General features: G+C 40.7%; 2 protein-coding genes across 3 annotated transcripts; one reads left to right on the top strand and one right to left on the bottom strand.

Annotated features, from left to right (window-relative positions):
* The first annotated feature begins 19,196 nt into the window (after positions 1-19,196).
* LOC133780447 (uncharacterized) lies at positions 19,197-22,799 on the top strand. Of its 2 annotated transcripts, XM_062220187.1 has the most exons (3): positions 19,197-19,274; positions 21,111-21,768; positions 21,837-22,799. In XM_062220187.1, the coding sequence occupies exons 2-3, from the start codon at positions 21,415-21,417 to the stop codon at positions 22,266-22,268; spliced, it is 786 nt and encodes a 261-aa protein (XP_062076171.1). In that variant the 5' UTR covers positions 19,197-19,274; positions 21,111-21,414; the 3' UTR covers positions 22,269-22,799. The 2 variants fall into 2 exon arrangements, with proteins under 2 accessions (XP_062076171.1, XP_062076172.1); XM_062220188.1 differs by lacking the exon at positions 19,197-19,274 and having other exon boundaries at positions 21,014-21,768.
* A 1,764-nt stretch (positions 22,800-24,563) lies between these two features.
* On the bottom strand, positions 24,564-25,793 carry LOC133779212 (uncharacterized). The gene has a single exon (XM_062219199.1). It carries the CDS (start codon positions 25,791-25,793, stop codon positions 24,564-24,566), a length of 1,230 nt encoding a protein of 409 aa, XP_062075183.1.
* Positions 25,794-26,271: the final 478 nt, after the last annotated feature.

The raw sequence follows: 26,271 nt of genomic DNA, 5'->3' as shown, positions 1-26,271 counted from the left end.
CAGCCTTTCATCCTCAGACTAATGGACAGTCTAAGAGGACGATTCAGGTATTAGAGGATATGCTCAGAGCGTGTGTGATTGACTTTGAGGGATCATGGAGTAAGTATCTCATGTTGATTGAATTTTCGTATAACAATAGTTACCAATCAACGATTGGAGTGGCTCCCTACGAGATGTTATATGGGAGGAAGTGTAGATCACCCATTCATTGGGATGAGATGGCTGAGAAGAAGTATTTGGGGCCAGATATGGTTCAGACGACAAGTGAAGCTATAGAGAAGATCTGAGCTAGGATGCTCGCCCCTCAGAGCAGACAGAAAAGCTACGCTGATCCCAAGCGTAGAGACGTGGAGTTCCAGGTTGGGGACCACGTGTTTCTCCGGGTTTCACCTTGGCGAGGGGTGAGGAGATTTGGAAAGAAGGGCGAGCTAAGCCCTAGGTTCATCGGACCATTTGAGATCCTAGAAAGGATCAGTCAGGTCGCTTACAGGTTAGCCTTGCCACCATCGCTATCAGGAGTACATGACGTATTCCATGTTTCTATGCTCCGGAAGTACATCTCAGATGCGACTCATGTGTTGAGGTATGAAGACTTGGAATTCCAGACAGATTTGGCTTATGAGGAGCAACCGATTCAGATCTTAGATCGGAAAGATAAAGTACTACGGAATAAGACGATTCCTCTTGTTAAAGTATTGTGGAGGAATAGTAGGGTCGAAGAAGCGACCTGGGAGCTTGAGACAGCGATGTGGGATCAGTATCTCGAGTTATTCAGGTAAATTTTGAGGACGAAATTCTCATTAGGAGGGGATAGTTGTAAGGACCCAAATTTACTAATAAGGCTTAAGGGCTTTGATTAGTGTGTCGGGAGGGCATAATTGGATTATATGTGATTTAATGGTTAAAAACATGTTACATGACTATTTGAATATCTGTGATGAATGACTATGTGTATTAGCATGCATGTAGGGCCTGGTTAGGTTAGAAGGGCATATTCGTAATTTTGGCCCGTTGAGGGCATAACTGTATATATTTGTGATAAATTTATGAGACCACATTATTATGTGGATATATTTGTAATCTGTGGCTGGAGAAGATCCTAGTGAGTGGTTCAGCGAAAAAGTCACGGCGGGGATTTATACCCGGCTTGGGGCGAGCCTGGGGGTATTTCTGGGAATTTAGAGAATATATTGGAGTCTATTTTGATATTGGGGAATATAATCCCTGATTGGTTAGGTGTCGGGAAGTAAGCGGTAAATATTAGAGACACTCGAGGAATTAGCGGGAATTGGGAATAAATGACCAGAATGCCCTTGGAAGGGTTAAGGGCTTAAATTTTAATGGGAGGGTATTGTGGTCATTTGGTTTATAAGGGATAAGTAATATTAAGTTTTATACTTTAGTGGAATGTGTAGAAGGTAGTAGAGGTCTGAAGGAAAGAAAGAAAAGAAGGAAAAGGGAAATTAGGAGTCTATCTCTCTCTCATTCGGTTGGAGGTCTTTTCTCCATTTCTTGAAGAAGTTTGGAGCTAAAACTCAGAGGGAGTCTAGGTAGGAGCTTGAGGCTAAGGTCTTTGGTCTGGTTTGAGGAATTAGCAAGAGTAATCAATCCACTTGAGGTAAGATCTAAGGTTGTTTTCTTTAGTTTCTGGTTTTATGTAAGCATGGATTTTGAGTTGGATTTTGATGGGGAATTCTAGGGAGTTTAGGCTGAAGCTTTGAGGAGGTGAAGGCTAAGCTAGTGTGGAGGATAACCTAATTTGAGCTCATCCATGAAAGGTAAGAAACTCTAGTTTAAGTTTTGTGAATTCTGTGGTTCTGCTAAGATTTTGAGCTCTAGGATCAACCATGGTGAATTTTGTGATTTGGAGTGCATGTGATTAAGTTTTGTGTGTTTGGGACTTATGGGATGAGTGGAGGGTATTGGGAGGCTTGATTTGAAGTTTGGTTGAGGTTTGGTTAAGTTTTGAGTAGGTTTGGGTTGGGAAAATTTGAAGGAGAAAATGTTGTGCAGTGCTGTGCTGTGACTAGCGCTACAACGCTAGTCACTGGGCGCTGTAGCGCTAGGATATGTGGTCTGGGGCATTTTGGGCTCTGTTTGTAGTGCTGTAGCGCTCTCCTTAGAGCACTGTAGCACTACCCTGATTCCAGAAAAGGATTTTTGGGTTATTTTCAAGGGTTTTCGCCCGTTCGGGGTTGATTCCACCACCCCGTCTGGTGGAATTAGGGCTTCCCGAGGGCTTGGGATTGGTCTAGAGGCTAGGTTTTGGACTTGTGGTTTGGTGATGATTCTGATCTATGGCTGTGACTAGGTGTACGCTAGGGCTCGGATGGGATCGTGCTTGAGGATCAAATTGAACAAAGCTAGCCGAGGGATTGGGATTGGTCCAGAGGCTAGGTTTTGGACTTGTGGTTTGGTGATATGAGATGATATATTTGGTATGTTGAATACTTGATTAACATGAATGCTTAGACTGTCGAGTACATGTTTATGCGGTATGAGTTATTTGATTGTCTGTTTAATGATTATGCTCTATTATTGTGTTTTCTTGTTGGGCCTTGGCTCACAGATGCTACGTGGTGCAGGTAAAGACAAAGGCAAGTTAGACCCACCCTGAGATGGAGAGCTGTAGGGCTAAATGTACATAGTCAGTAGTTCGGCCTCCACGACCGAGGAGTGGAACAGGACGAGAAATGCTTAACTGTCTATTTTGCCTTAGAGTGGCTAATCACTGTATTTAAATCTTGAATCTTTTGTAAATAGTCTTTAACTTATTACCTTTGGGATCCCATGTAAAAAGAATGTTTATTTAAAAAGAAATGAAGCTTTTGAGACCAAAATATTTTAACCCTAGTTCAACCATAGTTTCGGTAACACGTTTTGAATTAAATGACTTGATTAGCGAGTCTTGCACCTTTATAAACACACAGTGTAACGGTCTTGGCTATCCAGGGCGTTATAGTTGTGGTGGTAGTGAACGCTTTCCCAAGCAATGGTGCCGCCCCCCGCCGAGGAGTCGTCCTCAGCTGCCAGCTGGTCAAAACGAAGGATTTTAAATCGCCATAGATTCCCATCGCCGATTGGCCCCCATGGCCAATCCATGAAAAATGTAACGCCTTGGTTACCCCAGAACAGTTACGGTGGACCGAAAATTTGACCCGCTACCCGAGTCCTTTGGTCAAAACGTGCTCTAAGTGTAATTAACAGGTTAAGGTGAAAAACTACTAAAAAGGGAATGGATATTTTCATTACAAACTGCTCTGCAGAGCTAATCAAAACATTATCAAGTTGTTCTCAGTACAAAATGGTCATTACTGTTTCAAATGTACAATCCTGCCGACCTAAGCGGAAAAATAGGGCAAACCCCCTAGTTCCTCTGAGAATGCCTTGGCTGTGGTGGTCAAGCGGCCGCATATGTACACATCACCACCTAAGCTCTCCACTCAAGGCTGGGTGAGCTTTTCTTTCCCTTTACCTGCACCACATAGCACCCATGAGCCAAGGCCCAGCAAGAAAACACAATAAAGCATGAGATAATATCAACAATGATCGTAATAATCATTCAGGACTATCAGTCCCAACAAATAGGTGAAAGTCGCAACAGTCACAAAAGTGGGTACAGCCCCCTCTAGCCATGTGACGTTAGGGTCACTCGGGCTTAACTGATAAGAGAACCTTTCATAAGTTTGAACAGGACAGGTGTATGGTGATTAGTCACCAACATAACCTTCCTCATGACTTACAGTCATAACCCTGGAACAGCGTTCCCTAGCCATGTGACAAACAGTCACCAGGGCCATATGCCCTGGCTCTGAATAACTGGTCTTAGACCAGACAAGCGCTTATAAGTTCATCGACCTTAGGGTCGGTCCAGCGTTAATACCCCATATGAGTCATTCAACGCTGATACCAATTAGATCTAATCTTCATTTGGCTCGGCGTTCATGACGCTATGCCATTTCTGACTCTTTAGGTCAGTGTCCCTGACTAGCCAATACATATACGAGTATTCACCATTCACTAACATTCAATAGGCAATCCATGTCCACATTTATCAATAAACATGCCTTAATAACAAACACGCATGTCATTTATACATAGGGTGCAGTTTTCTTACCTCAGATTCGAGCTAGAAAGATTAAAAGAACGACCCGTGAGAACGATCAACCTTTAGTCCTTTAGCGGTCACCTAATCATAACCAAACATGGAACATCATCAATAATAATGATCAACATAGGTTTCCACACCAATATCTAGCCTCCGGAAGATCAATCCCAACTAATCCAAGTAGTAGGAACACTCCCGAGGCCTATAGCTAAGTTCCCAGGGTCAAAACGAGCAAACGGGGTGAAGACAGGGCAAGGGATGCGGCCCTGGCACCATGGGCCACGGCCCCCAGAAAATCCAGAGGCAAGCGCTGCGGCGCCCAACCCAAGGGTCGCGGCGTCCAGCGCAAACAGAACCTCTCCCTCAACCTCGAGCTAGGGCCGCGGCGCCTAAGAACAGGGCCGCGACCCCCAACCCTGGGCCATTCCCAAACGTGTTTTCAACTTCTCCAAGCTTCCAAAATCATACCTAACCATCCCCAATCATCAAAACAAAGTTCCCAAGCTTCCTAAAACTCCAAAACTCTCAAAACCCAAGGTTCAAACCCACCAAAAACTCAACAATTCACAAAGTCCAATTCAAAGCTTAGAAACTCAGAAAACTCAAAACTTTAAACTTAGATTACCTTTGACTGGGTTGTTTTCTGTCAAAACCTTCGGTTAAGAAGCTTCTAATCTTCCCTAGGATCGCTATGCCTCGATCCTCGCTTGATTCCGACTCCTAGAACTCGAAATATCTTCGAAAATGCTCAAACGGTAAAACGGACTATCGAAAGGGAGAACGAGAGGTTTTCTAATCGTACGTTCTATCTGACAGCTACTTCAAGCTTAAGTAACCTCAAATAAAACCTAATGCTCGGGGTCCCGAAAATACCCCCAGGGACATTATAGTCAAAACCTCTGAAATTTCACCCTGATCTCAAATATTCCCAATTTATCATCAAATAAACATTTTTATTACCCCAAAATTGACCCTGTTATGACAAAACCGCTAATCCATTATATATGACCGTCTCATGCCGAATAGCTCGAATATATCTCCATAATAATGGAATCTCATTCACAAATCAAGTTATGCACCCAAATACACATATTCACCCTCAATGGGCCAAATTATCAAAATAGCATAATTAATCAAATGTAGACCCACATGCACGCATATAACATCATATCATAATATAATTCACATATACATGCATAATATCACTTAATGGCATAATTAAACAAGTATGGCCCTCCCGGCCTACTAATCCCGCCATTAAACCACATAGGAGAATTCAGGGCATTACAAAAAATGCCTCAAATCTCCCCACGTCGAATGTAGGCAACCAAAGAGGCAATTTTTCCATGATCTATTCTAAACCTACCTAGCCCAATCAATTTCATGAATCAATCAAGAAATAAAGAAATCATCCAAGAACATCCAAGAGCTCAAGCATTCAACAAAGTTTAAGCAAAACTCTCCCAACGTGTGAAATTAATGGGCAAGAAAGCTTACCAAGACAAAGGAGAATCTTGTAGGAGTGGACCCAAGGGCGAGAAGCGTGAACTCAGCAGGAGATATGATCCCAAGAGGCAACGGGTTCATGGCAAGGAGGAGAGAGGCGATAGATTAAGGGATTCCCTAATGTGGTGGGCGGATGGCTGATTTTATAGGCTCTTTTGGCTTGCTCTTGGAGTTCAACACCAACCCTCCGATGGTCAAGGTGCTCCATGTGAAGAAGAAAGAGAAGGAGAGAATGGTCTTGCTTCCCTTGAGCCAAGAAATAAAATAAGTAAGAACCCAAGGTAATCTCTCTCCACCTTATAAAAGGGAATGCCTAGGTGGCTCCCTACTACCGCTAGTGGAAGGACTCCCAAGGCGGAATCCACTGGCACACCACAGAAAAGGAAATGCTCAGTGTTCAAGAATACTCCTAAAAATGGGAAAATCACGAATGACACCAAGAGGACAAAATTCCCAAGATTCCATAGTAGGCACGTGAACCCCCCGTCGCCGCTCGCCTTTGGACACCTCGTCGATGGTGCCCATATCCTGCTACAGTGAAAAGATGCGAGAAATTGAATTCCCTGACTCCATGTCATACCACGCAGGTACGGGTTGAGTAGCCGTCCCATCACTAGGTGTAAGTGTTAAAGCTTTATCAGTCCATTAGCTTTGCATAGTAACGGTGGTAAATACCTACAATAAATGGGGAATTTTCTGCCTATAAAATCTGGGGTACCCAGGCACCTCAAAGTGAAGACATTTGTTCAAAAAATTGAGTGCATCCACTATACGTCGAACACTACTCCACATGCAGTCTCTATTAAGGAAAATGACTGGAGTCCATATACGAGTTAGAAAATGAAAACAGAGGAGATTCCAACTCCCTCCATGAAGAGCAATCAGTGCTGAGCAAATTCTGGGCCACAGCTTGTCTACTATTGTGAAAACCAATCAGGTCCGAGCATGTAAAGCCAGCAACTAGTGCCCGAGCAACCAAGGAATGGGGCAGGCGGCCCCAAGAATTTGAGAGCACCAGTAAGGGAATATTAGAGGTAAGGACCCTTGTTAGGCGACCTCCGAACAAAAGGCCAGCGAGCTGGCAATAGACAGGCCCATCGCTTCTCGTTGGTCAAGCCCCGACTCCCAACTGAGAGAGTGCCTTGGGCCAACCACAGACGGGTTGTCCATTAAGGAAATTGGCGAGGGAGGAGATCACATGACTCCACCAATCCGTTGGAGCCTTTGATCACCCCTGAAGTCAAAGTCCACCATCCTGGCCATTCCCAACCACAAGCGAAGAAGGATGGGAACGAGTGGAAGTTTTGTTTCTAGTAATGAGGAAAATCTTTCCCAGTAGTCTTTCGGAGAGCTTCAACTTTATCTGTTCCACTCGGTGACATCCCCAACCAAAGGATTCAAGGCCAGAAGAAATCCAAAGATGACAAACTGACAAACTATAGCAAGCGGACCACCCTTTGTCTATTCAAGTCATCCCCACGCCTGCATGGAGCTTGACTTGAGGGCAAATATTATACCCAAAATTTGACACTGCCACATGGCGGCCAACGAAGCAATGATGTATCAAGACAAAGTGGAAAGACACAAAAGTTGCCACCAGTCACCAAGAGGAGTGGCCCTCGCCACTCTCCCCACACTTAGGAAAAGGTGGATCTCACAAGAACCAAAAAACTTCTCCCATTGCGTGAAGCAAAATAATTTCTAGTCAATGATTCTAGCACCACAAGCCAATCGCCCTAGCCAATCTTGCTCGCTAAACGCCCTAGCCAGTTACGCTAGCCAATCACCCTAGCCAGTTGCGCTAGCTAAACGAGTACACACCACAAGCCCCATCTAGTTGCCAGGAGTCCTAGCTGGTCACTAGAGGCCCTCGCCGCTCGCCGCTCGCTAGTGGTTCTCACCACCAGAGCCTTCTCCCGTAGTAGAGTGTGCCTTCAACCATAAAATGAATAGAACACGTCAGATTACCATTTTTGGGTGTGAGACATAAATCTGCCTTCATCCAAGTGTACCAAAAATTAGCCTAATTGGGAAACAAGTTGCCACCCTTAGCTCTTCCCATCTCCGCGGCTATAGATAGTGCAAATCAAAATGTAATAAGGGTCAACAAACAAGTCAGTAATTGTTCATTTTTATAGAGAGCTTCTACTCTCCATTACTGTAATTGCCCTAAGAATAAGATCAAACTCAATGTACTTTTTCTTAAGGGTTCAAAATTCATCACAAATAATACTGACTAAAGTGGACGTAGGTCATCTTTTTTGGGCCGAACTACTATAAATCTTTGTCTTTTTTATTTATTACCGAATTCATTTCCCTTTTCTTTGGCTCACTGTTCATCATTAAGTTCCACTTTCGGATTTTACACACAAAACAACTCTTCATTTATTGCTCTGTGCAAATTGATGAAAAAAACAAGTCAACATGTTCCAACTCTTACTGATTTGATGAAAAGAAACAAAATCATACTTTCAAACATTTCCCTTCATTCTTTCCTATCTATTTTCACCAGACTTTCCATTTTCCATACATTCTTTCTCCCTCTTCCTGAGATTGGACTGTATGTGTTCATTCTCACAATTGTTTAATTTTTCTTTAAAATGAGTTTTAATTATATGTTGATGGAAACTTGTTTCGGTGAAATTATTGAGATAAAAGAATCATTAATTGGCATGTCACTCTTTGAATTTTTGGACTAGGAAAAGGACAGGAAACCTCATCAGAGATTCCTCATCCATGTTCATAGTCTAAAAATTTAATTATCAAAGATAGTAAAAAAATAAAATAAACAAGATATATTTTATATTTAAAAAAGGCATAATTAGGTTCTCATATTTCAAGAATTTTGATTTATTAAATGTGGAAAAAGACATTTTTAACTTAAGTATTTAAAATGTAAGATTTTTTATTTTCTAAATACTTAAAAATAAATTATAATTCTTTAGGAGTTCAATATTAAAAAAATATTAAATATTTTAAAGAATAAATTTTCAACTTTATTAGGTGCTTATATAAATGTGAATAATGAAATGTTAAAATAATGTTTAAACTTTATTAAAAGATTGAAGTTCATGAATTCAAAAGTTTAAATATACTATTATATCATATACATATCAACCAATTTCTTAGAAAATTGAGACTTCCTAACTTCAAAGAAAATAAACATACATAAAACTTCTTATTGCTTTATACTCATCATTAGGTCTGAAGGTGGTAATTAAGATCCTTAGGTAATTGTTTAGGAGATGGTCTAAAACCCCAACTCTAGAAGGAAGAAGCTCGCCAGACCTTGAATCTCGCCAAATCATACTTATTGTAGAGGCTGAAATCTACAATGATCGAAAAGGATGGATCGCGGGCACTGACAGCCTGTAGAACAAAGGAAGAAAGACCGCAAAAGACTTGGGACACCGGGCTGGTGCCAGCCGAAGGGACTCCGACAGTCAAGTCAGTAAGCAATTTAAGTATAGAATAAAGAAAATGCAAAAAAAAAAAAAGTAAACAACAAGTGAATAAATCCACCGTAAAATGGTGGTGAGGGATGATCTAAGTGATCGGTCTGACAGTATTCAAGAGAGATTGAGTTTTTGAATTAAAAAATGCCTTTTTCCCTTTCAGGTCCAGAAACTTACTTTTATAGAGTTTTCAATAGTTTACTTAGCTAAGATAGATAATAGTATGATAGTATTTATAGCATTATCTTTGTAACTGTGGATTTTTGGTTCAGACCGGGAATTATTTGGACACTCATAGTAGTACTTATAGATTTTCTAAGTTTAATCTATAGTTTAAGAATATTAAGTTAACCTAAGGTTTGATTAATGTGACTGATATTAAGGATTATATTTATTATACTATAAGGTTTAGATATCAACCAATAGGATTTTAAGCACATGTTATGAATGGTGATTAAGGATTAAGTATTTTTTAGGATTAAATTTAATAAGGAGTAAAGTTTGAATGTTATAGGGTCAGTCAGCAGCTTTGAATACGTTGAGGGCTTAGTCAAGGCTGTTTACTCCATTCCAACTTAGCTAAAAATGTGTAATTTCGTGTTTAATTATTCAGCGTGTGCCGATATATCGCAGCTATAGGGGGCGATATATCGCAGCACGTAGATACGGAAAACACGAAACGATGCACGGTCGCCTCGGGCATACTGGCCCAGGCGATATATCGCCTACAGGGGGCGATATATCGCCTCCTCCAGCATAAATTCAAACTCTTTTGAATTCATTTCCTTTCAGCCATTCAAACTCCTTCAACAATCCAGCATCTTTTGAACGAGTCTTCAGCCTCTGCTGAACGATTATTCAAATGATTTTCACCTAAAAAGCCATTATTTTTATTCAAGTAAAATCAAGATACTTTCATTCCCAAACTCTATAAATAGGACCTAGTACCCAGCCATTATTCACCTTTTACTCTAAGTTCAGAAGCTGCTAGTGCTAAGTGAGTGTGAGAGTGTAAACACCTGGTTTGGGAAATCATAAGCTTAAACATCATAAGCTTATCAAACACTTTGGGAAGTGAGATTCTATAGTATTTCGGTTGTGGTGTAGATCTATCTTACAAGTCTTTGAGGTAACCAAAACTCTAGTTCATTTCTGTATTATGTTATTTTCTTCCTCATAGTCTTCTACTCAATCTCTAACCTTAATCTTCATTTTGGTTAGGGGATCTAAGTTCTTGAAGCACATAAGTTTGGTAAGTGTGACTTTCAATGGTTTAATCTTTCCATCCCTTTCATTTCATCTCCTTTCTTCTTTAGACTCACTCTTTCTTATGGTTTTAGGAGTGTTCCAAAAAGTCCCAACTCAGTCCACATATCCCGGTAACTTTGGTAAGGAAAATAGGCTAGAATCTATATGTTTATGTTTATGTTATCTTATGTGTTATGTTATGATATGTTATGAATATGTTATGAATATGTTATGAATGTGTATGTTTGTAGGCTTGGGCTTATGCCCTTTTTGACTAACAAGACCCCAAAAAGATTGTGGGCATATTCCTATTTAGCTGGTAGGACCCCACTAATCTCATGGGCATAAGCTTGTTTAGTCTAAGGGACCCCAAGTAATAATGGCCATTATAATAAGTGTATTATGTGTTATGATATGTCTTTATGTTTCTTATGAAATTATGTTTATGACTATGTGTTAGATTTTCCTTGCTGGGCATTAGGCTCATTCCTTTCTGTTTATGTGCAGGAAATAAGCTTTAGAGGCGGAAAGATTCGTGATGCTTAGAGGATGTGTATCGATGGTGAATGGAGTCAAGGGGCCGAGCGTTATTCGATTCGAGGATGTAGTCTTGTTTATGTTTTTATGGTTTTAAATGTATTTTCCGCATTTTCTATGTAACTCTTTTTACTTTAAGTTATTTTTGTTTAAAGACAATGGGTACCCATATCCTACTTATTTTTATGAAAGTAACCTTTGTTTCTACAAGTTTATAATAAATTATGGTATTTTCGCAAATGTATGTTTTAGTAAGAATTTGTATGTATAGTTCGATAATGGTCCAAATAGACTAGATTAGTGGGTCATTACAGTTGGTATCAGAGACAACGGTTCCTTTGCATGAAGTTCTCCTCGATACGCACGCTCAAAGCTCCGAATCGGACCGCCAAGTAAGTGTTTAAGTTACAAGTTACATTACTTATGTGTATAGCTAACACCTTTAGTGTTTATGTTTTCAGTTAAGAATGAACGGAGCTTTAAGCAATGAGGATATCCGAGCCATTAAGGCTTTAAAAAGAATAAGGGAGCCAAGAAACACCGTAGGAGCACTAGAAAAGATCACTCGAAGATTGATCTTGTTCCACAAAGAGATAGGTCACCTTCAAGAGTCTAAGCAAATCATGATGAGAGCTGCAGAACAATATGTCCTAGTAATTAGGCTTTTAAAAGATTTTCCTTCAGCAATTTTAACTTTAGAAGAAATATGGGAGAATATAAATAATGATGATGACTTACAAGCAGCCCTAAGATATTATTCTCTTATACTTAAGTTCACCTATGATTTAGAGTTTCAATTCACTAATGAGCAACAACATAGGATCTTCTTGAATCTTCCCCGAGGAAATTTTGAGGCTCAAGACAATGATGATTATAAGGAGATAGATGATGATATGCTAGATGAAGGATCGGATGTAGAAGATCCCGATTTTTAGAATAGCTAGTTTTTCATTGTTTGTTTTGTTTATTTCTTTATTTTATGATTGTAATAAGTGAAAATTATTTTTCCAAATTAATTTCATGTTATTTTATCATCATGTATGAGTTTAATTTTATTTTCACAATCATAATAAGTAATAAATAAAATGAATAATGACTAAGTTCAGTGAGGGTGGATACAAATCAATGAACCAAGTTTCCTTATTGAGAGTTAGGGGGCCTTAGTAGTGGGAACGATTTTACTGATCCCAGCCCTCCCTCAATATGGTTAACTTTGGAACAAAGATAAGTTTCGAGCCTGAGAATTAAGTCATATAGGATGAGTAGAAACACACTTAGAAAATAAAGATGACTTGTTTTTCTAAGTATAGAAACCCACTCTAATAATAAATAAAGACATATATAATTTTTCATAAGAAGTCATAATAAATAGGTCCGAGATATGTTTGTTTTAGAATAAGTTTTTTCCTTAGAGCCTATTAGGGTAAGTTCTAACAAGTTCTCGACTGTTAGAAATTTTGGTGAAGATGTCGCTCCGAAGATCTGCACGCACCAACGGAAACGCCTCCAACGTTGTTCCAATGACCAATGATGCCCTCCAGTTCGCAGAAGAGGAGTGCGTGCTACTACTAGCCGCAACGCGCCGACACCATCAGCTGACAACACCGCGGAAATCGCTAGACGGCGATAAAAAAGTCGAGGAACTCTTGCAGCAACAACGTCAACAAGCGCAGACTCAGCCTCAGCCTCCGCCGCAACCGCAGCCGCAGCTACAACAAATGGCCCTAGCACCCCAACAAGTTGGTCCATATGGGGGATGGCCAGTGACGAACTACGCGCCACATCCAGTACCGAATATGGAGTCAGTGTATGAGAGGTTCCGCAAGCAGCACGCTCCAAACTTCGAAGGGACTATAGACCCCTTTGAGGCAGAAGAGTGGCTAAGGAATGTGGAGCCAATTCTTACGCACATGAATCTCAGTAATGCAGACCGCATATCCTGCGTCTCGTCATTACTCAAGAAGGATGCCAAAATATGGTGGGACTTAGTTCACCAGACTAACGATGTCACCACCATGATATGGACAAGATTTGTGGAGCCTTTCCACAAGAAGGATTACACCTCGGCAGTCATCGCTAATGGTAGAAGAATATGCTCGTCAGTTCAACAGATTAGTCAAGTTTGCACCAGAGTTGGTCCCAACCGACTTTACGAGGTTGACCAAGTTCGTCAGAGGACTTAGACCAAAGATGGAATTAGGGGTTAAGCTAGCAGACCTGGGAACTACAACCTATACCAATATTCTAGAAATGGTAATAAAAGTAAAAAGGATTCAGAGGAATGTTAGTAAGGAGAAGAGGGATTAAACGATGGTTCCAGACCAAAGTCTTTGCCTTGACCCAAGGAGGAACCCATGCTAGTAACAAGCATTTACAGGTCAGATCCTATCCTCGATAGTATATGTTCTAGTATCGCTTGATTGGTAGCAGTATACTCGTATATCTCGTTAGGAATGATAGAAAAACTAGACAAACCTAGTGAAAGATTTAGAACTAGGTTTGTAACCGAGTTGCCTTCAGGCAAAGTAGTTCTATCATCACGAATAGTACGAGGCGTACCGATCAAGATTGAGGACATAGAACTAGAAGGAGACCTGATAGAGCTAGTGATCAAGGACTTCGACGTAATACTGGGCATGGATCGGCTAGCACGGCATGGCGCAACGATCAACGCAAGAAGGTGACGTTCGAGACTCCTGACGGCCAGAGACGATGCTTCATGGGACAAGCTTCAGGATTACGCACCCCGTTAGTATCATCTCTCAAAGCTCAACAAAGGATAGAGAAAGGATGTCAAGCGTTCTTAGCCAGCATCACGAACGTGGAAAGGGAGACGCAACTTAAGGATGGAGATGTTCGAGTTATACAAGAATTTCCAGAGGTATTTCCCGATGACTTGCCAGGATTGCCGCCAACTCGAGAGATAGACTTCACGATAAAATTAGTACCAGGCACCGAGCCTATCTCTAAGGCACCATACCGGATGGCACCCACGGAACTCAAGGAGTTAAAGACGCAGCTACAAGAACTCCTAGACTTAGGCCAATCATTCACCATGGGGAGCTTCGGTACTATTTGTGAAGAAGAAGGATGGAAGTATGCGGATATGCATAGACTATCATGAGCTGAACAAAGTAACGATTAAGAACAAGTACCCGCTACCTCGGATTGACGATTTGTTTGATCAACTCCGAGGCGCGACGGTATTCTCAAAGATCGATCTACGGTTTGGGTATCATCAACTCAAGGTAAAGGGAGAAGATATTCCTAAGATAGCCTTTGGGACCCTAAGACAGCCTTTAGGACTCGTTATGGACATTACGAGTTCTTGGTTATATCTTTTGGTCTTACTAACGCACCAGCCGCGTTTATGGATTTAATGAATAGAGTCTTCAAAGACTACTTGGATAAATTCGTCGTTGTGTTCATCGACGACATTTTAATTTACTCCAAGGATGAAGTGGAGCACGAGGAACACTTGAGGATGATTTTGACGCGATTGAAGGAGCACCAACTCTACGCGAAGTTCAAGAAATGCGAGTTTTGGCTCTCACAAGTGGCGTTCCTCGGGCACATCATATCGAAAGACGGAGTTGCAGTAGATCCATCGAAGGTAGAGGCCGTGAAGGATTGGCCTAGACCAAAGAACGCGTCAGAAGTAAGAAACTTCTTAGGGCTAGCAGGTTACTATAGAAAGTTTATAGAGGGCTTTTCTAAGATAGCCACTCCACTCACCAACCTGACCCGGAAGCAACAAAAGTTTAACTGGAATGATAAGTGTGAGGAAAGCTTCCAGTTGCTTAAGGATAAGCTTTGCTCAACACCAGTACTTAGTGTCCCAACACCCAACGACAAGTTCGTTGTCTACTGTGATGCATCAACGTTAGGATTGGGATGCCTACTGATGCAAAATGACAAGGTGATAGCCTACGCCTCACGTCAGTTAAAGGAGTATGAACAACGCTATCCAACTCACGATATGGAGTTGGCAGCAGTGGTCTTTGCGTTAAAAATCTGGCGCCATTATCTTTACGGAGAACGGTGCAAGATTTATACGGACCACAAAAGTTTAAAATACTTCTTTACACAGAAGGAGCTTAACATGAGGCAGCGCCGGTGGTTGGAGTTAGTAAAGGATTACGATTGTGAAATCCTATACCACACAGGGAAGGCGAACGTAGTTGCCGATGCGCTTAGTAGGAAAAGCTATGGGAACTTAGCAGCCTTATCCGGAATTGAAAAGCCGCTACAGCAGGAGCTTATCAGTGCCGGAATAGAAGTAATTGTAGGCAAGCTGGCTAACTTGTCTATCCAATCGAATCTGCTAGAGGACATACGAATTGGTCAGGGACATGACGACACACTAGCAGCACACATGGATGCAGTCAGAGAAAGCAAGACTACAGATTTCTCAATATCCAGTCAAGGTTTATTGAGATATAAGGATCGGGTATGCGTGCCAGACGATCAAAGTATTAAGAAGACGATTCTAGAAGAAGCGCATAATACCCCGTACTCAGTTCATCCAGGGTCCATCAAGGCAGTCTATTGGTGGCCAGGGATGAAGAAGGACATAGAGGAGTATGTATCTAAGTGTCTGGTATGCCAGCAAGTGAAGGCGGAGCATCAGCGGCCTGCAGGATTATTGCAACCGCTTAGCATACCGGAATGGAAGTGGGACGATATAGCCATGGACTTCGTGACGGGTCTGCCAAAGACGAATAAGCAGCATGATTCCGTTTGGATAGTCATAGATAGACTAACCAAGTCGGCTCATTTTCTGCCTGTTAAGACTTCATATACGGCAGACCAATATGCAGACATCTACATCCAAGAGATTGTACGATTGCATGGAATCCCCAAGACGATAGTGTCAGATAGAGGATCGGTGTTTACGTCAAGATTTTGGAGAAGCTTACAGCAAGCCATGGGTACTAAGTTAAGTCTTAGTACAGCTTTCCATCCTCAGACAAATGGGCAGTCTGAGCGTACGATTCAGATCTTAGAGGATATGCTACGCGCGTGTATACTTGATTTCGGAGGATCGTGGAACAAGTACTTACCGCTGATCAAGTTCTCGTACAACAACAGCTACCAGTCGACGATCGGGATGGCACCTTATGAGTTGCTATATGGACGAAGGTACCGATCACTGTTGCACTAGGACGAGGTAGGAGAAAGGCAGCTTCTAAGGCCCGAAGCTGTTAGACAAGCTCAAGAAGCAGTAACGCTTATTTGACAGCGTATGCTGGCTGCTCAAAGCCGTCAGAAAAGTTATGCGGATACCAAGCGACGCGATGTGGAATTCCAAGTTGGAGATCAAGATATCTCCTATGAAAAGTGTCAAGCAGTTCGGAAAGGAAGGCAAGCTTAGTCCCCGATTCATAGGTCCTTTTAGATATTGGACAAAGTGGGAACAGTTGCGTATAGACTAGCCCTATCGCCAGCACTAGTCGATAGTCACAACGTCTTCCACATCTCGATGTTACGCAAATATGTGTCAAACCCATCTCACGTCCTCAAGTACGATACGATAGCGCTCCAGAAAGACTTAAGTTACGAGGAACGACTAGTTAGCATCCTAGATAGAGGGATGAAGTAGTTACAGTCTAAGAGCCTTCCTATAGTCAAAGTCCTATGGAGCAATAGTTCTGAACGCGAGGCAACGTGGGAGTTGGAGGAGGACATGCAAGGCCGGTATCCGGAGTTATTTGATAAGTAAATTTCGAGGACGAAATTCTTTTTAGTAGGGGAGAATTGTAGAGTCCAAGAACTTTACTTAGCTAAGATAGATAATAGTATGATAGTATTTATAGCATTATCTTTGTAACTGTGGATTTTTGGTTCAGACTGGGAATTATTTGGACACTCATAGTAGTACTTATAGATTTTCTAAGTTTAATCTATAGTTTAAGAATATTAAGTTAACCTAAGGTTTGATTAATGTGACTGATATTAAGGATTATATTTATTATACTATAAGGTTTAGATATAAACCAATAGGATTTTAAGCACATGTTATGAATGGTGATTAAGGATTAAGTATTTTTGAGGATTAAATTTAATAAGGAGTAAAGTTTGAATGTTATAGGGTCAGTCAGCAGCTTTGAATACGTTGAGGGCTTAGTCAAGGCTGTTTACTCCATTCAAACTTAGCTAAAAATGTGTAATTTCGTGTTTAATTATTCAGCGTGTGCCGATATATCGCAGCTATAGGGGGCGATATATCGCAGCACGTAGATACGGAAAACACGAAACGATGCACGGTCTCCTCGGGCATACTGGCCCAGGCGATATATCGCCTACAGGGGGCGATATATCGCCTCCTCCAGCATAAATTCAAACTATTTTGAATTCATTTCCTTTCAGCCATTCAAACTCCTTCAACAATCCAGCATCTTTTGAACGAGTCTTCAGCCTCTGCTGAACGATTATTCAAATGATTTTCACCTAAAAAGCCATTATTTTTATTCAAGTAAAATCAAGATACTTTCATTCCCAAACTCTATAAATAGGACCTAGTACCCAGCCATTATTCACCTTTTACTCTAAGTTCAGAAGCTGCTAGTGCTAAGTGAGTGTGAGAGTGTAAACACCTGGTTTGGGAAATCATAAGCTTAAACATCATAAGCTTATCAAACACTTTGGGAAGTGAGATTCTATAGTATTTCGGTTGTGGTGTAGATCTATCTTACAAGTCTTTGAGGTAACCAAAACTCTAGTTCATTTATGTATTATGTTATTTTCTTCCTCATAGTCTTCTACTCAATCTCTAACCTTAATCTTCATTTTGGTTAGGGGATCTAAGTTCTTGAAGCACATAAGTTTGGTAAGTGTGACTTTCAATGGTTTAGTCTTTCCATCCCTTTCATTTCATCTCCTTTCTTCTTTAGACTCACTCTTTCTTATGGTTTTAGGAGTGTTCCAAAAAGTCTCAACTCAGTCCACATATCCCGGTAACTTTGGTAAGGAAAATAGGCTAGAATCTATATGTTTATGTTTATGTTATCTTATGTGTTATGTTATGATATGTTATGAATATGTTATGAATGTGTATGTTTGTAGGCTTGGGCTTATGCCCTTTTTGACTAACAAGACCCCAAAAAGATTGTGGGCATATGCCTATTTAGCTGGTAGGACCCCACTAATCTCATGGGCATAAGCTTGTTTAGTCTAAGGGACCCCAAGTAATAATGGCCATTATAATAAGTGTATTATGTGTTATGATATGTCTTTATGTTTCTTATGAAATTATGTTTATGACTCTGTGTTAGATTTTCCTTGCTGGGCATTAGGCTCATTCCTTTCTGTTTATGTGCAGGAAATAAGTTTTAGAGGCGGAAAGATTCGTGATGCTTAGAGGATGTGTATCGATGGTGAATGGAGTCAAGGGGCCGAGCGTTATTCGATTCGAGGATGTAGTCTTGTTTATGTTTTTATGGTTTTAAATGTATTTTCCGCATTTTCTATGTAACTCTTTTTACTTTAAGTTATTTTTGTTTAAAGACAATGGGTACCCATATCCTACTTATTTTTATGAAAGTAACATTTGTTTCTACAAGTTTATAATAAATTATGGTATTTTCGCAAATGTATATTTTAGTAAGAATTTGTATGTATAGTTCGATAATGGTCCAAATAGACTAGATTAGTGGGTCATTACAATTAACCATAAGGATAAAAGCAATACTGGTAAACAAATATAATTGTGTTTTAATTATTTTATATATATTATATATAATAAGACTTATTTACTAAATGGAATGGGCCTTACCGTGAAGTTATGTGTGTCTTGAATTGTAGTGCTAGATGTCAAGATGTGTCTTTTTTGAGTAAAGATAAATTTAAGGGCTCAGGTGTCCACTTGGTTGCTTGACACATATTTGAATACCTTAGTATGTAGGACATGACCTTGTAGAAAGAAACTAATATAAGACATTCTCTATATGACGATTCTATAAGAAGTTAATATGATATGCATATTATATAATTTTTAGGAGAGGTAACATATCATAAAAGAAAAGACAAGCATATTTGACATTATATATTTATATATTAATAATATATTTAAAATCAAAGTGTGTTGCGTGTCTGCAAATTCAAGATTCATTTTTTAATGCCTCAAGGACTGTTGTCAGTCCTTTCCTCCTTTTCCCATTTATTGTTTTGACATGCTGAGCACTCAACACATGAATATAGACACACATAGCTACGTATACTATCACTAGATGATTCTTTTTGAATCATGGCATTGTGTCTGACATATGGATTGGTTTGACATCCTCTTTGACTTTTTGGAGACCACTTCATATTTCTCCTTTCATATAAAGTATTGAGGTTTTATTTATCAATTTTTTTTGTTGATTTCTGGTGAAGTCGACGAGGAGCTTTCTTCAAACACGAAGACCATTTCTTTTCAGGTGAGTTTATATATTTATGTATATATATATTTTTGTATTTTATAGTTTGCATTTATCCCTATTTTTTGGTTTTTTCTTTGGGTTTATGATGAGATTTTGGGCACATTTTGCAAATGTATTTTTAGGGTTTCCAGAATCATGTTGAGATTCTTGATGTTCTTGATTTTCTTTGCTCTTTGATCTGAAATGGGTGATGGGAAAAACTTAAATGTGTTTATGGGCTTTGGTGTTTTTGGGATTTTTCTAGGTTTTTATTTGGCAAGTATTTTGCCCAAATTCTGACTAAGTGTTTGAGACAATTTGGTGGATTGTAGAATGAGAAAATGCTAGTCTTGATATCACATATTTATTTGGGGATTGTAGAGAGTTAGAATTTGTGGACCCAATGTTATGCATCTGTCTTGGGATTGTAGTGTACCAAAGAAGGTCACTCCCAAGTAGTGTATCCGTCTTGGGATCGTAGGGTACCAAATAGGGTCACTCCGAAGTTGTTTATTCGTCTAGGGATCGTAGGGTACCAAAGAGGGTCACTCCCAAGTAGTGTATCCATCTTGGGATCGTAGGGTACCAAAGAGGGTCACTCCCAAGTTGTTTATCGGTATAGGGATCGTCAAGTGCCGGATGAGGGGGCACTTCCATGTTGGTGTCCCTAATAAATATAAGGACGGTCGCGGGGATGTGCCACCAAAAAACTTCTTTTCTTGACATAGGGTGATAAAAAAGGGAGTATCCCTTAGGCTGTCCCTAGTGTAGGGAACTAAGTCGTAATACTTTGGTGGATCGTGAACAAGTGTTAGGCGCTAAAATGGGACGCTTTTATTGGTGTCTCCAGTGGAATCGTTGTGTGAGAATAGAGCCCTTGAGATTCTATGTCCTTAATTTGTTGTGTGAAATAGCCAATCAGGCTTTTTGTGTTGCAATATCATAATATATATTTTTAAGATTTTGACAAACTATGTCATGAATAGGAGTTTATGTCGAGCGCCGGGAGCACGTTCCACCCCGCATTTGTAGAGGTAGATTTCGATATTGATTGTAATGGTCAACAAGTTATCAATATAGTGGTAGATGATTATTATGGTGGGGATATTGAAGACCATGATGCCATCGGGTTGGCGGTACCTGGCGAAGAAGCTCCTATGATGGGTTATATCTTGGCGCAACTGGTGGGTGAAGATGATGGGCCAAGCTTTTCTAGCCGATCACAAGGTATTCTACGGGCAAATCGTGAAACCCAACTAACAGTTCCCCTTTTAACTAAGATGAGATTATCTTTTGGTATTCCTCATAATATTAAGATGAGGTTACCCAGGTTTGTCGAACGGGTCAATTGGGATACCCTTGGTTGGTGTGGTATGTATGAGTACACCTTTCATCAAGGCTTCAGGTTCCCCTTCCCCCCTTTTGTTTCAAAAGTACTTAACTGGTATCAGATAGCCCTTAGTCAGCTAATGCCTAATGTATGGAGAATGCTTTTAGGCATCGAAAGGTTTACTGAGGTGTTCGGGATGAGTGTTGAGTTAGTAGAGTTTCATGCTCATTACACAGTGAGAGAACATGATAAAGAGAAGGGAAGATATAGTTTTGTGTCTCGTAATGAAGACGAGTCCTTGGTTTGTAATATAAAATCCAATGACCGTGGGTGGAAAGAATACTATTGTTTCTTTCATGGAAAGAAATGTTCTCGCCTGGAGCCGATAGGTCTCCTACTAGTTGGCGGGGGTATTAGGTAGGTGTTGCATGCTAGATTATTTTACCTATTTTTCTTGTGTCTTTCGTTTCCAACCCATTGAAATCCTAATGTTGGTGTTTTTCTTTTTCTTTTTCCTTTTGTAGATAAAGAATTGACCATACTTCCTGCTCTGTCGTACAATAGTGAACAGAATTTGAAGAAAATTTTAGCAATCCCTGAAAAGCAACGAAGTTTGAAGAAATTGCTGGAGGAATCAAATTTGACTTCCAGTTTTCTTTGGAGCAAAGTCGAGGAGCGTAGTGAAGGTAATCTTCTTATTGGACCGGATAGTCGAATTCCTGTTTTTTTTTGTTGAAGCGAGCTTTAGAATTGATTGGTATCGAGTTTATTCTTCTTAATCATTTGACAGAAGAAGAATGTAATCTAGCGGATAAGTTTTCGAAAAAGATGTCATTCACAATGCCTTCCGGTCCTGATGCCTTGGAAAAAGCCAAGAAGGCAGCGAGTAAGAAGAAATGTCATTCGTTGGCTGTAGAGCCATCAATAAACCCCGTGCCCTCAAAGAGTACTGCTCCTTCAAAGGCCATCGACGGGGGAGGATCAAGCAAGAAGCCTAGGGTTGATTTTGATGAGGAGGAAGAAAATATCTCTGTCATTATTCCAAAGAATACTTGTGTGTATTCAAACCCTTTGTCTATTGAGGGATATGTCGAAGCCCTCTTGTGTCCTCGTGATGAGACTCATTTGAAGGAAATGGGATCCATCGAGTCATCCAATGATTTGGTGTCTGGAGCCTATCGGGTAAGCAACCTATCTTACTTATTTCAATTTTGTATGTTTTTTTTGCACTAACTCGTTTATTTTTACAGATGCTCTCTAATGTGATTGATATTCGTCGAGACCATCAACGCCTCGCAAGGGAAAACCGTGATCTTAGAAAGTCCAACACCAAGCTTCGGTCGGGTCTTACGAAAGTTGATGAGAGGCTTAAGGCAAGTAAGGAATTAAACGAAGACTTGAAGAGGCAATTAAAGGATAAAGAGAGCGAACTAGTTAAGGAGAAGAAGAATTCCAATGATTTATGTGCTCAGCTGGAGGACATTGCGGTGAAGCCCATGTGGAAAGCTCGTAAAGAACTATTAACAGAGTTCAAAGAAGGCAAGTCTAAGGATTGGAAGGTAGATGAAGAGTTGGAACTCTACGTTGGTATGTTTGAGGATGAGGCTGGCCTTGTCGATGGGGGGTCTATTGGTCCTAGGTTTTGTATGGGTTTTCCTCAAGATGAGGATGGGGGCAACTAGATTGTTGGACATGCCGTTGGGGATATTATTGAGCATCAGTTTATTGTTGATTCTGAGGTGACTTAGTAGTATGTCGAGTGTTGTTTCTCGGTTGGATGATGTTTATTTTGTTAACACCTAGTTTTTTTTTTATTTTTACGCTTTGCTCTTTTGTTGGTTTAACATTGTGATGTTGATTGTTGAGCCTTTTGAATGTTGAATTGTGCTCTCTATTGTATTGTTGAGGTTTTTTTTTATGTTAAACCATGCTTTTCACTACAGTTGAATGTTGGTAGTCAACTGTGATTGATGTTTAATGAATATCATACAAATTGACCAAGCATAAAGTGATTGTGATCACGGTCCTCTGCAGGAGGTATGTGATTATTTTAGATAGCACCATTGGTAGTATTCTACAACGATATCAGACGTTAGGCGACAAACAATAGCTATTCATCATCCATCTGTCAGAGATCCATTCATTGGTCTGAGGACCGTCGAGTGTCGAACAATGCCTATTTATGGCCATCCATCCGACTGGTGTCCACCATCCATCCAGGATCTGTCCATCCGTCCGGGGACCGTCGCGTGAAAAAAAGTGCCAACCTAGGGCAAGCCATTCGTCTAGGGATGGTCGTGTAATAAGGAGGTGGCAACATAGGGTCATCCATCCGACTCGGGATGGTTGCGTATCAAGGAATGGAAACCTTGGGCCAACCGTCCATCTGGGGATGGTCGTGTGACAAAAAGTGCCAACCTAGGGCAAGCCATCCACTTAGGGATGGTCACGTAACAAGGAGTGGCAACCTTGGGCCAACCATCCATCTGGGGATGGTTATGCAACAAGGAGTGACAGCCTATGGCAATCCATCCATCTGGGGATGGTTACGTAAAAAGGAGTGCCAACCTAAGATAATCCATCCATCTGGGGATGGTCGCATAACAAGGAGTGGCAACTTAGGGTAATCCATCCATCTGGGGTGGTCAGGAAATAAAGGAATGGTTGATTTTGTATGTAAGACTTGACCAAGTGTAAATTTTATTGTAAAATGACAATATTCATAATCAATATTTTTGTTCGGCTGAGAAAAGTAAAGTAAAGTTTCAAAAGAAGATATTCAAACCTGGAATCATCATAAGTTGTCTCTACATTTATTGTCTTGGTCTTCTCAAGCATTTCTAGGACATTCTCCTTTCTCCCTAGTCCAAGTGTTGGTATGTTATATGGCGATGCTTGGACTTGTGTCGAGTCTGAATTATTATGCATTATCAGGTGTTTGTCCAGGTTCACTTCAGACTTCTGATACATGAATCATCACACACTAGCCTCTTGACTATTATCTTTGAATCCTGTTTAATGTCAGGGGGTGCGGTCGACGGTAAAGCCGTCGACCCTCCGATGCTTAAGTCAGTATTGAGATCTTATAATAAAGAATAATAAACAATTGAAACTTCTTACCTGTTTAATGGGTAGTCATGGGTTGGCTTTCCTTTGCTGGTCTTCAAATCCTGGAATGTCAGGGGGTGTGGTCGACGGCTTTGATGCTTAAGTCAGTATTGTGATTAAAATAATGATAAAGGTTAAGTACGTGTTTCTTCCATTAGAGTTAAGAGTTTAGAAATGATACAGTTTTAAATGAATAGCGTTCCAGCTGTTACTTATGTTGCGTCCATCATATGCTTGAAGTCTGTATGCACCTTGTCCTACTATTTTGGTAATCTTATAGGGCCCTTCCCATGCCGGACCCAACTTTCCATCCCCTGCTTCTTTTGTATTCTGGAAGACCCTTCTCAAGACCCAGTCACCAACATGGAATTTTCGAACTCTGATATTCTTGTTAAAGTGTTGCGCCACTTTATGTTGGTAGGCTGCAATCCTTATTAATGCTTGTTCCCTTCGTTCATCTAATACGTCAAGCTCGTGACTCATGTTTTTCCAGTTTCTTGCATCTTTCGTGTGCTCGAATCTTGTAGAAGGGAGTCATGTCTCTACGGGAATGACTACCTCGGTTCCATAGGTTAGCGAGAACGGGGTTTCTCCAGTTGAAGTCTTTATTGTTGTTCGGTAGGCCCATAGTACTCCTAGAAGTTCATCTGCCCACCTTCCTTTTGCTTTGTCTAGTCTTTTCTTTAGCGATGCTACCACAATCTTGTTTGTCGCTTTTGCTTGTCCATTTGATTGTGGGTATCTGGGTGTCGAGAACGAGAGTTGTATTCCCCATTTTTACAAAAATCATGAAACTCGATACTTATGAATTGAGAACCGTTGTCCGTCATAATCTCCCTTGGCACCCCAAATCTGCATATGACATTTCTCTAGATAAAACTCTTGACTTCTCGGTCCCTGACTTGCGCATATGCTTCTGCCTCAACCCACTTGGTGAAGTAATCAGTCACTGCTAGCATAAATACTCTTTGTCCCGGCACCATTGGCATCTTTCCTACGATATCCATTCCCCACTTCATGAAGGGCCATGGCGTCAATGTTGAATGGAGTTTCTCAGGTGGCATATGCGACACTTGAGCAAACCTCTGACACTTGTCGCACCTCTTAACAAAATCAACTGAGTATTTCCTCATTGTTGGCCAATAGTTCCTAGTTGTAAGGGCTTTGTTACACAGGCTCCTTGATCCAGAATGGTTTCCGCATTCGCCTTCATGTAGCTCCGTCAGTATATACTTTGCCTCAGCTGGATTCAAACTCCTGAGTAAAGGACCAGTGAATGATCTTTTGTATAGTCGACCGCTGCTGAGGGTGAACTTAGCTGCCTTTGTCCTTAGCTTTCTTGACTCATTTTTGTCCTCCGATAGAGTACCATGGTGCAGGTACTCAATAATTGATGTCATCCAAGATTGAGTGTCGATGGTGTTCGTTGATTGTTCTGGTTGCTTCCACACAGCTGGCCATTGCATATACACTACTGGGATTGTAATCTCATTCTTAATTTGGATTGTCGAGCCCAAGTTTGCGAGTGCATCTGCATGGTCATTCTCTAATCTAGGAACTTGAACAATTGAAAATTCACTGAAGTGTTTTACCTTTTCTTTTACTACCTCCAAGCATGCTGTCATTTTTGGGTCTTTTGCTTTGTAAGTTCCATTGAGTTGGTTGACCACCAGCTGGGAGTCCGAAGTGACTTCGATATTCTTTATATTCAATTCCCTTGCTAAGTCAAGTCCAGCTATCAATGCCTCATATTCTGCTTCATTGTTTGTAGCTTTGAATTCACACCTAATGGATCGTTGTATAATGTCTCCAGTTGGGGTTGTGAGCACTATCTCAAGTCTGCATCCTTTGTTGTTGCTTGACCCATCAACCGACAACCTCCATTTGGTATTTGATTGTTGTTCCAAACATAAGAATTCCTTCTCCGCTTGAATCTGCATATCACTAGAGAAGTCTGCAATAAAGTCAGCTAATACTTGAGATTTGATTGCGGTCCTTGGTTGAAATGTGATATCATATTCGCTGAGCTCTACAGCCCATTTTGTCAATCTTCCTGAGAGCTCTGGTTTGTGTAGTATGGCACGGAGTGGATATTTCATGAGTACCACTATAGGGTGACACTGGAAATAGGGTCTGAGCTTTCGTCCTGCTGTGACGAGTGCCAGAGCAAGCTTCTCTAGCTGGTTGTATCTAGTTTCTGCATCCAATAGAGTTTTAGATATATAATACACAGGTTGTTGCTTACCATTTTATTCTCTTGTGAGAATGGCACTGACGGCTGTTTCTGATACTGCTAGGTAAATGTACAGTGTTTCTCCATCTTTAGGCTTGGCCATCAATGGTGGTGACGAGAGATATGCCTTGAGTTAGTCGAGTGCTTTCTGACATTCTTCTATCCAGATCAAGTCTTCGGTCTTCCTAAGCTTTGAGAAGAATATATGGCAGCGTTCAGATGACTTTGATATGAATCGACTTAGTGCTGCTATCCTCCCATTTCAACGCTGTATATCTTTGATGTTCTTAGGTGGTTGTGTGTTTTGGATTGACCTTATTTGCTCTAGATTTGCTTCTATTCCG

Source organism: Humulus lupulus, chromosome 5, assembly GCF_963169125.1.
Source record: "Humulus lupulus chromosome 5, drHumLupu1.1, whole genome shotgun sequence".
Taxonomy (NCBI): domain Eukaryota; kingdom Viridiplantae; phylum Streptophyta; class Magnoliopsida; order Rosales; family Cannabaceae; genus Humulus; species Humulus lupulus.
Note: the sequence above shows the minus strand (reverse complement) of the source record. Positions and strands in the feature narration are given on the sequence as shown.

Coding starts and splice junctions, on each gene's coding strand:
- LOC133779212 (XM_062219199.1), bottom strand. CDS start 25,793: ATGAAATATCCACTCCGTGCCATACTACACAAACCAGAGCTCTCAGGA.
- LOC133780447 (XM_062220187.1), top strand. CDS start 21,415: ATGTCATTCACAATGCCTTCCGGTCCTGATGCCTTGGAAAAAGCCAAG. Junction 21,769..21,836: donor TGGTGTCTGGAGCCTATCGG/GTAAGCAACCTA, acceptor TTATTTTTACAG/ATGCTCTCTAATGTGATTGA.